At 45.1% G+C, this 10,270-nt stretch overlaps 1 protein-coding gene across 3 annotated transcripts; it reads left to right on the top strand.

Annotated features, from left to right (window-relative positions):
• The first annotated feature begins 2,558 nt into the window (after nt 1–2,558).
• SOX4 (SRY-box transcription factor 4) lies at nt 2,559–7,734 on the top strand. 3 transcript variants are annotated; one of them, XR_007479889.1, is made up of 3 exons: nt 2,559–4,940; nt 5,371–6,017; nt 6,427–7,734. XR_007479889.1 is itself a non-coding variant. In XM_049716365.1 (2 exons), exons 1-2 carry the CDS (start codon nt 3,561–3,563, stop codon nt 5,446–5,448), a joined length of 1,458 nt encoding a protein of 485 aa, XP_049572322.1. In that variant the 5' UTR covers nt 2,559–3,560; the 3' UTR covers nt 5,449–7,734. The 3 variants fall into 3 exon arrangements, 2 of the variants coding, with proteins under 2 accessions (XP_049572322.1, XP_049572323.1); XM_049716365.1 differs by having other exon boundaries at nt 5,371–7,734; XM_049716366.1 differs by having other exon boundaries at nt 2,561–7,734.
• Nucleotides 7,735–10,270: the final 2,536 nt, after the last annotated feature.

The following is a 10,270-nucleotide window of genomic DNA, read 5'->3' as shown; positions in this document are numbered from 1 at the left end:
TTCCAGTGTGCACATACTCAGTTGGTGAGAAAGATGACTTTAACAAAAGGCCATTTGTCACATGTTTTCTTACATTTTAAGAGGACTACTAACACATAAGAACAAACCTACTTTAGAAGTCTAAGCATTCATATATACTATAATAATCTTATAGTCAATACAAATTACTAATATATTTCTTCATTCTAAGAAGAACTTCTTCATTTTTAACATCTCAGATGTCTTACAACCATGGGGATGTTAGTTTCATTGGCAGTTTGCATGTAACTATGGTATGTCTTAAAGACATCGATTAGATTTGTTGAAGTATAGAAAATACATCTAACAATAGAAATAGGCCAGTGGATATTATTTTTAGTACACACTTTAAAAACTCTGTGTGCTTTTGTGTGTGTGTGCGTGTGTGCGTGCTTTAAACATAAACAAAAGTACTCTGACTGCTTTGATTAACTTCCACTTTTCCCTGATCATATTCACTGGTAAACTCATAAATGGCTTTGGAAATATAATCAATTACATTGATTAAATTATTCACTCACCTTGACTGAAATATCACAAACTAGCCATACCCTCAAATCATTAGTTGGTGCAAATCCCAAAATAAATGTAGTATTTATTCTTTTTTTTATTCTGGTGAAAATATTGATTTTATAAATAACAGACCTCTTAGAGTAATTTTTATGTCTGATAACATGTAGGGGTGTGTTGTAATGGGAATACTAAAGAAAATGAAAAGCGAGATGACACACCCAACTTTGTTATATGCAAAAGAGGTGCCTGTGGGGTTTTTTTTGTTTTCAAGATTTGTTTCTCCTTCTAAAGGAAAAAATATATAACTTGGGTAACTACTGGTCAAAAATTATTTGCTTTTACCCACAAAAACATTCTTGCTTGTGGTTGATCCTCAGAGATCCAGTCAGATGTCTCCAAAGGGTGTTCTTTCCAGTAAAATTCTAAATCTGACAACCTGGGCCTCTCGCCAGCCTACATACTTCAAAAGTTTGACAAGATAAATAGAAATCTGCTGCCTAGCACTAGTTTGATCTGAATCTAAAGCTGACCTAATTGTGTTGGGTTAGCCCTACCTAACCACTTATCACTGGCCTGTAGAAAAACAGTTTACTATTATGGTGTTAGGAAAGACCAATTTTTACTAGAATTTTAATTTTCGTACCTTGGAACAAACGTGGCCAAATTAACATGTATTCTGACTACCTAGGCACCTTTTCTTTGCCGCATTCTTCACGATGCGCATGAATTTTCTTTTCAAATCACTGGGATGACAAGGTTGCCACTGTGGTCCTTGGACGGTTCACATCCATGACCTGTAATTATTTTTTTACATTGGTGGCCATCCTCGATTTTAGCCTCTTGAAAAACATGCTGCTTCTACTTTAAGGAGTGTCTCTGGAATCTGAATTATCAAGGGAAGGATAATTGCATTCATTGATGGCTTATTATACATCAAGCTCATTGAACCCTCACAACAACCCTATATAAAGTAGTTCCTAGTGTTCCCACCTCACAGATGAGGAAAACTGAGACTTGGTCACATCCCCAGGGTCACAGGACCAGTAAGAAGGACTAGCAGCTGGGTCTAATATAAATCCAGAGTTTCCATTCTCTTCTGCTACCAGTTACCACTGCTTTCTACAGTTTCTCTTTGCCTTGGCCTTTTAGTTCCACTTGACTGAAGTAACAAACATATAGGAGAATATATATATATATATATATATATATATATATATATATATAGGAAAGGAGGAGGAGGGTGTGGGGGAGAGAAGGATGGAGAGTGAAGCTATCTTTAATTTTGAAAATGTGGAAAACACATATTTAGAAAGTAAAATTGATTCCCATCCTTTACTCACCATTATCACCTTACACAAAACTCTACGGAAATTCTCCCATTGAGTTAACTATGGAACACTGCCTAATATGTTCCAGTGGAAAGCTCCTCTGTTTGGGCTATCCAGGATTTATAGGGGAGTTTAAATCATTCAATGACCATAGTTAACCCTTGTTTGGTTAAGAGAGCAAGTAATTATTGCAAAAATTCCTCTTCTCTGCCTTCCACAAACAGTACCAAAATAGCTCTGAAGGGATTTACACAATACTTCAACATCTGTGCTGTACCTGGAATTGTTAAAATAACTGTGATGACAGGTGTCTAGGTACCGCTTTCTTAATGATTTTCAATATCTATTGATTTATTGTCATGGCTTTCCCTCCCCCTTTTACATCCTTGGCTTTATGAAGGAGCCGAGGAACAGATTTTGCACTAGAGGCTGATTCTTTATTCCAATACTGAAAAGAACTAATAAAAATAATCACTTGGCTTTTAAGCAGAGAGCTTCCATTTACAGTATTTCACCCTTCCCCCCCTTCTAAGCCCCTTGTTATCTAACATAATGGTTAGAATACATTTCCGTCTCTCCTCTTAATAATTTCATGCATTAACATCCTCTTCACACACCACACACCACACACGCACACGCACACGCAGGCACGCACAGCAAAAGGAAAAGAGGCAGCAGAAATCTCAGCTGTACTTCTAGCCCTTTTAAAAAGTTTGCTCTGTAAATTGGAATGAGGTCAGATTTGGAGCTTCTCATTGCACGCGGAGATTATTATTGCATCGGGTTCCAAGCCAATGGGAAGCCCAGGGGAGGGGCTTGGCTCAAGGAAGCGTTGGTTACAGCGGCTGATTGGCCGCGGCCAAGACTGGGAAAGGATAAAGAGACGCGAGGCGGAATTGGGGTCTGCTCTAAGCTGCAGCAAGGGAAACAGTGTGTGAGGGGAAGAGGCCTGTTTCGCTCCCGGGTCTCTAGTTCTTGCACGCTCTTTAAGAGTCTGCATTGGAGGAACTCTGCCATTACCAGCTCCCTTCTTACAGAAGGGAGGGGGAAACATACATTTATTCATGCCAGTCTGTTGCATGAAGGCTTTTTGGCTTCCTACCTTGCAACAAAATAATTGCACAAACTCCTCAGTACCGATTCCGCCCACAGAGAGTCCTGGAGCCAGAGTCTTTTCTGCTTTGCATTGTAGGAGAGGGACTAAGTGATAGAGACTATGTCGCTTTCCTGAGCTCCTGAGAGCGCTCGTGAACTGGAATCAACTGCTTCAGGGGAAGGAAAAAAAAAAAAAACAGACTTGCCTGGGAGGCGGCGAAAAACTTGCATTCGAAGCTTCAGCAACCAGCATTCAAGAAACTCCTCTCCACTTTTAGCACGGTCTCCAGGACTCAGGAGCCGAGAGACAGCGCAAACTGCGGCGCGGTGAGAGAGAGAAGAGCGAGAGAGAGAGGGAGGGAGACTCTCCAGCCTGGGAACTATAACTCCTCTGCAAGAGGCGGAGTACTCCCGCCCCGCATCTTTTGGAGACTTTTCTCTCTTCGCCCACCTCCGCCCCGGCCGGGAGTTGAGCCGACCGCTCGGCCGCCGCGCGCGTCCCCCAACTCGGCGTGCGCTTGGCCCCGGGAGCCGGGAGGGCCCGGCGATTGCGCCGCGGCCGCCGCAAGGGTGTGAGCGCGCGTGGGCGCCCGCCGAGCCGGGGCCATGGTGCAGCAAACCAACAACGCCGAGAACACGGAAGCGCTGCTGGCCGGCGAGAGCTCGGACTCGGGCGCCGGCCTCGAGCTGGGCATCGCCTCCTCCCCCACTCCCGGCTCCACCGCTTCCACGGGCGGCAAGGCCGACGACCCGAGCTGGTGCAAGACGCCGAGCGGGCACATCAAAAGGCCCATGAACGCCTTCATGGTGTGGTCGCAGATCGAGCGGCGCAAGATTATGGAGCAGTCGCCCGACATGCACAACGCCGAGATCTCCAAGCGGCTGGGCAAACGTTGGAAACTGCTCAAAGACAGCGACAAGATCCCTTTCATTCGGGAGGCGGAGCGGCTGCGTCTCAAGCACATGGCTGACTACCCCGACTACAAGTACCGGCCCAGGAAGAAGGTGAAGTCCGGCAACGCCAACTCCGGCTCCTCGGCCGCCTCCTCCTCCAAGCTGGGGGAGAAGGGCGACAAGGTCGGTGGCAGCGGCGGGGGCGGCCACGGGGGCGGCGGCGGGGGCGGGAACGGCAACGCGGGGGGAGGAGGCGGCGGCGCGAGCGGCGGCGGCGCCAACTCCAAACCCGCGCAGAAAAAGAGCTGCGGCTCCAAAGTGGCGGGCGGCGCGGGCGGCGGGGTCGGCAAGCCCCACGCCAAGCTCATCCTGGCGGGCGGCGGCGGGGGCGGCGGGAAAGCGGCGGCCGCCTCCTCCTCCTCTTTCGCGGCCGAGCAGGCTGGGGCCGCCGCCCTGTTGCCCCTAGGCGCCGCCGCCGCCGCGGCTGCCGACCACCACTCGCTGTACAAGACGCGGACTCCCGGCGCCTCGGCCTCGGCGGCGGCCTCGGCCTCCGCCGGCCTCGCGGCCCCGGGCAAGCACCTGACCGAGAAAAAGGTGAAGCGCGTCTACCTGTTCGGCGGCCTGGGCGCGTCGTCCTCGCCCGTCGGCGGCGTGGGCGCGGGCGCTGACCCCAGCGACCCCCTCGGCCTATACGAGGAGGGGGGCGCCGGCTGCTCGCCCGACGGGCCGAGCTTGAGCGGCCGCAGCAGCGCCGCTTCGTCGCCGGCCGCCGGCCGCTCGCCCGCCGACCACCGTAGCTACGCCAGCCTGCGCGCCGCCTCGCCCGCCCCGTCCAGCGCGCCCTCGCACGCGTCCTCGTCGGCCTCGTCCCATCACTCCTCCTCCTCCTCGTCCTCCTCCTCCTCGGGCTCGTCGTCCTCGGACGACGAGTTCGAAGACGATCTGCTCGACCTGAACCCCAGCTCAAACTTTGAGAGCATGTCCCTGGGCAGCTTCAGCTCGTCGTCGGCGCTGGACCGGGACCTGGATTTTAACTTCGAGCCTGGCTCCGGCTCGCACTTCGAGTTCCCGGACTACTGCACGCCCGAGGTGAGCGAGATGATCTCGGGAGACTGGCTGGAGTCCAGCATCTCCAACCTGGTCTTCACCTACTGAAGGGCGCGCGGGCTGGGAGAAGAGGGCCGGGGGACGGGGGAGGGGAGCAGAGAGGAAAGAGAAAAAAAGAAAAAAAAAAAGCGGACAGAGAAAGAGTTGCAAGAGAAAAGGGAAAAAGAAAAAAAAAAAAAAGGAAAAAGGAAAAGGAAAAAAAAAAAGTGAGCAGGGCCGGCTTGGGCCGCGTCCCGGTGGTCGGAGAGCAGCGCGGCGGCGTTTGGGGACCCGCGCTCCCATCCCCCACCTCCCCGGCCGGAGGGACGCGGCGGAGGCGGAGGTAGACAGGGGCGACCTTTTATTGTTGTTCTTGATGTTGTTGTTGATGGCGAAAAAGCGACTTCGAGTTTCCTCCCCTTTGCTTGAAGAGACCCCCCCCCCCGCCCCGCACCGCTTCCAACGAGCTTCCGGACTTGTCTGCACCCCCGGCCAGAAGCCGAGTTGGTAGTTTTCTAAGAGACTGAAGGAATCTCGTTCCTCTCTCATCGCCCCCTTGGTATTTTATATTTGGTTTTTTTTTTGATCCGGAGAGGAGGAGAAAAAAAAAAAATCCAACGCGCCCCCGGGGCGTTTTGTTCTCAGCATCCCCGCCCCCATACTTCTTCGCCAACACCCCCCCCCCCCCCCCGCGCAAGAAGACAGAAGGCTCCGGGGAGTCGAATTTGACCGACGGCAGATGTTGGAGGGTCGCACGGACCCGAGCGCCGGGACTGAGAGACTCCACGCTGGCGAATTCCCGTTTTGTTTTTGGAGGGGTTTTTTTTTTTCTCTACTTTTTTTTTTTTTCTTTTTTTTTTTCTTGCCCCTGCAGCCGGAGGAGGAGATGTTGAGTGACCGGCGCTCGGAAATGACCCAAGAACCTAGTTGGAAAGCCACACCAGCCAGGGCGAGGGGCGGGGAGGAGAAAGACACGAACTGGACAGGGGCGAATAATAAAACTGAAATGGATTTGCACGTTGGGGAGAAGGTGGCGGCGTCTCCTGGGCCTCCGCCTCCCGCATCTCTGAAATCAGTGAGGTGAGACTTCAAGGCCCGCAGGCGCGGAGGAGAGGAGACTGTTTGATGTGGTACCGGGGCAGTGGAGGGCGAGTGGTGTCGGGGGAAAAAAAAAAGGTTTTTTGCTTCTCTTAATCGGAATCGTGATGGTGTTGGATTATTTCACTGGTGGGGTTAATATAGCATGTTATCCTGTCTATCTTTTAAAGATTTCTGTATAAGACTGTTGAGCAGTTTTTAAAATAGTGTAGGATAATATAAAAAGCAGATAGATGGCGCTATGTTTGATTCCTACGACAGAAATTATCACCAGCTTTTTTTCATTCTTAACTCTTTAAAGGATTCAAACGCAACTCAAATCTGTGCTGGACTTTAAAAAACAATTCAGGACCAAATTTTTTCTCAGTGTGTATGTGTTTATTCCTTATAGGTGTAAATGAGAAGACGTGTTTTTTTCCCTCACCGATGCTCCATCCTCGTTTTTTTTTTCTTTTTTTTTCCTTGTAAATGTAATCAGATGCCATTTTATATGTGGACGTATTTATACTGGCCAAACATTTTTTTTTCTTATTTTGTCCCTTCTTTCTTTTGTTTTTTTTTCTTTTTACTTCCTTATTTACTCCTTCCTTCCTTCTTTTCTTTCATTTTTTTTTTTTTGTAGTTGTTGTTACCCACGCCATTTTACGTCTCCTTCACTGAAGGGCTAGAGTTTTAACTTTTAATTTTTTATATTTAAATGTAGACTTTTGACACTTTTAAAAAAACAAAAAAAGACAAGAGAGATGAAAACGTTTGATTATTTTCTCAGTGTATTTTTGTAAAAAATATATAAAGGGGGTGTTAATCGGTGTAAATCGCTGTTTGGATTTCCTGATTTTATAATAGGGCGGCTGGTTAATATCTCACAGTTTAAAAAAATCAGCCCCTAATTTCTCCATGTTTACACTTCAATCTGCAGGCTTCTTAAAGTGACAGTATCCCTTAACCTGCCACCAGTGTCCATCCTTCGATCTCAGTCCTATAAAAAAGGGGGAGGAGAATTAGCCAAACACTGTATGATTTTAAGAAAAACAAATTTTTTAAGCAAAATACTGTTTTATCCAGAGGCTTTAAAACTGGGGCATTTACAGCAAAAAGGGATCCTGTAGCTTTAACTTGTAAACCACATCTTTTTTGCACTTTTTTTATAAACAAAAACGTGCCGTTTAAACCACTGGATCTATCTAAATGCCGATTTGAGTTCGCGACACTATGTACTGCGTTTTTCATTCTTGTATTTGACTATTTAATCCTTTCTACTTGTCGCTAAATATAATTGTTTTAGTCTTATGGCATGATGATAGCATATGTGTTCAGGTTTATAGCTGTTGTGTTTAAGATTGAAAAAAGTGGAAAACATCTTTGTACATTTAAGTCTGTATTATAATAAGCAAAAAGATTGTGTGTATGTATGTTTAATATAACATGACAGGCACTAGGACGTCTGCCTTTTAAGGCAGTTCCGTTAAGGGTTTTTGTTTTTAAACTTTTTTTTGCCATCCATCCTGTGCAATATGCCGTGTAGAATATTTGTCTTAAAATTCAAGGCCACAAAAAACAATGTTTGGGGGAAAAAAAAAGAAAAAAATCATGCCAGCTAATCATGTCAAGTTCACTGCCTGTCAGATTGTTGATATATACCTTCTGTAAATAACTTTTTTTGAGAAGGAAATAAAATCAGCTGGAACTGAACCCTAAATCTTGACTTTTGTCATTATTATGCCCAGAGCCTAAGATTGGAAGGGCCCTATGGTTTCTAGAAACTACACCATCTGCCTTAGCTTTGAAACAAGTGAGTTTCAGAGAGACCTGTTAAATGCCATCTTATTGAGGAATAATTACTAAGTTCCTCTCGCCAAGATTTTGCAGGCCCTAACCCTGAAAGGATGCTGTCAGCTGAGTATGTGTCAACTGTACATGCTTTCTAGGAATTTTCTGAGTTTACCCCATTTAAATAAGCACCCTTTGTCTTGAATTTTTAAAAGGGGGAGGGGCAACACGAACAGAATTCCTTACAGATGAAACCTGCGGGCTGATCTTTTTTTCACCTTTGTGGTCCTAAAGCTGCTTTCTCCTTGACTTGCCCAGAGTTACTAGCGGCTAGAATTGTTTCCCACAGATTAAGAACAAATATGCCTGTTACATTATCAATATATTGTGGTGGAGAAAGGCATTACCAGTTACAAGATATAAAAGTATCCATTTTTTCCTCAAAAACAGAAAGCTTCATCTGGTGCCAAAATCTCCCGTTTTGTGCCATGACCAACGTGGCTATTCACGTAAATGAAAAGCAACAGTAAGGGTGACCCGGAGAAGTTGGCTCCGTAAAGGGCTAAGAGGAAAGATTCCGCCCCCACCCCCCACCCCCAAATCTGGGAATAGCACACATTCAGCTAGTGGAGATTTATACTTTCTTTAATCATCAGGCACAGTATTAATGAGACGTGTACGCAAGGAGAAAAAAGTGCCTTGAATTTCCTAAGCCCTGTTGGTATTTGGTTTGGAGCGTGCACCTTGCTAAAGGGCACAATTAACTGTTTACTTTGAGGGTTAACAATTTCCATTAACTAGCAAAACCCATCTTCCCTTCCAAATGTTTGTTAAAAATGTCTGCTTTATATGTCTTCTAGTTTTTCAGCACTGGAGAGGAGGGGTTAATAAGCAGACGTATGTGGAAATAACCCTTTATTCATCAGGATTGCTTGTAGGTAAGGAAGTCATCCTGGAATGTACAGCTGGACAGAGATTTTTGGAGCCTGTAGTCCAAAACAAGCAATTTTTTTTGGTCAATGAAAAGCAGTAATTCCCCCCTCCAAAATAATACAACTATCACGTTTCAGTATAATTTCATCTTTTAAAGATCGTTTTAGCTACTAGTCTCCAAATTTTTTTCATGTATTCACTAATACATTTAGTTTTAATTGCATTTGTGTTCTGTAATGGTAATATCATTTTTTTAAAAAGATTTAAAAAAAACAAAATGGTATCTTAAGTTTCTTCAAAGACTTTTGTAAAAGGACTCTTCTACAAAGTGCTTTAATTGTTGTTCATGGTAGTGATAATATGATTGTTTAGTTTTTTCAGATCCAAAGTACGAAAACCTTGACGTATATGAAGACTATATGTTGTAATTTTTTAAGTATATTTTATTTTGTAGGGTTCTCCTGCTAGAACTACATTTATTCCTCCTTGACTTTCCATATAAGGACAGATGATTTAACTATTTTCTTTAAGAATTTCGATAACATGGCTTTAAAAACAAAAGGTTAAGTAAAGTGTGTGTCCCTCCTAGGAGATGATCGAGTAAATGTAGGAAACATTTTTGTACTTTCTTTCCTCTGAATCAGTTTTTATTCATAAGGGATACTTATGTGTTAGGTGGTACAAGGTATAATAAACCTGAGAGACCAAATAGTTTAGTATGATTTTTTCTTTCAGATAATTTGGATCAATAGAAAACAAATTTCAGATTTTAAGAATAAGAAGGCACTTTTCTTTAAAGATACTGCTCTGGCCCTGGGCTCCATTAGAAATGTGAATCAGTAATACTTGCTTAAGCAAGTTTTGTCGGTTCCTAGTTGAATACCTATTAAGTGCCAAGAAAAAATGTAAGCTGATGGGGTGGGCTGAGTGCCTGGATCTTCTGCTCACATTGCTTGGTGGGGGGAAAGGGGGCAGGGGTGCTGGAGTCATTAAGGGATTCCGAAGAAAGCGAGAAAGCAAAGGGCTGGGATTTGGACATCCACATCTACCAACTCTTCCCTGGGTTTATGGGGTACCCACGAATCAGAACACATGGTTTGGATAATGCTAGGGTTCAGAATATTTAATCATAAATTTAAAATAATTTATTTTAAAGGGGCATCTGGATAGATCCATATGTCAAGAAAACACTAAGAATTCTGGTAAGAATACAAATCCATCTTACCCATTTGGATTTCTCAGGGTGGAAGGTTGGTACGCTTTATTTTTCTTTGTGGTTATTTTATAATGCCTTTTTTTCCCCCTCCTTTGAGTCCTGTAGTACAATATCTCTCTAACCCATATTTACTAACGTTTACCCTACCCACCCTACTCTCCTGGAAAATTATCTCCCTATCCATTTTCAGATCTTCACTCTGGCTATCATTTGAAAGCCAAAGGGGGAGGGAGGGAAGCCATTCCAGACATCTGGTGTTCAGACTCTGCTAGAAACCTGCCAGATTCCCCCTTGCCCCAGGGTAAAGCACAAAATT

This window comes from Orcinus orca, chromosome 10 (genome assembly GCF_937001465.1).
Source record: "Orcinus orca chromosome 10, mOrcOrc1.1, whole genome shotgun sequence".
NCBI lineage: Eukaryota > Metazoa > Chordata > Mammalia > Artiodactyla > Delphinidae > Orcinus > Orcinus orca.
The sequence above is the reverse complement of the archived record's forward strand: the minus strand, read 5'-3'. Positions and strand labels throughout refer to the sequence as shown.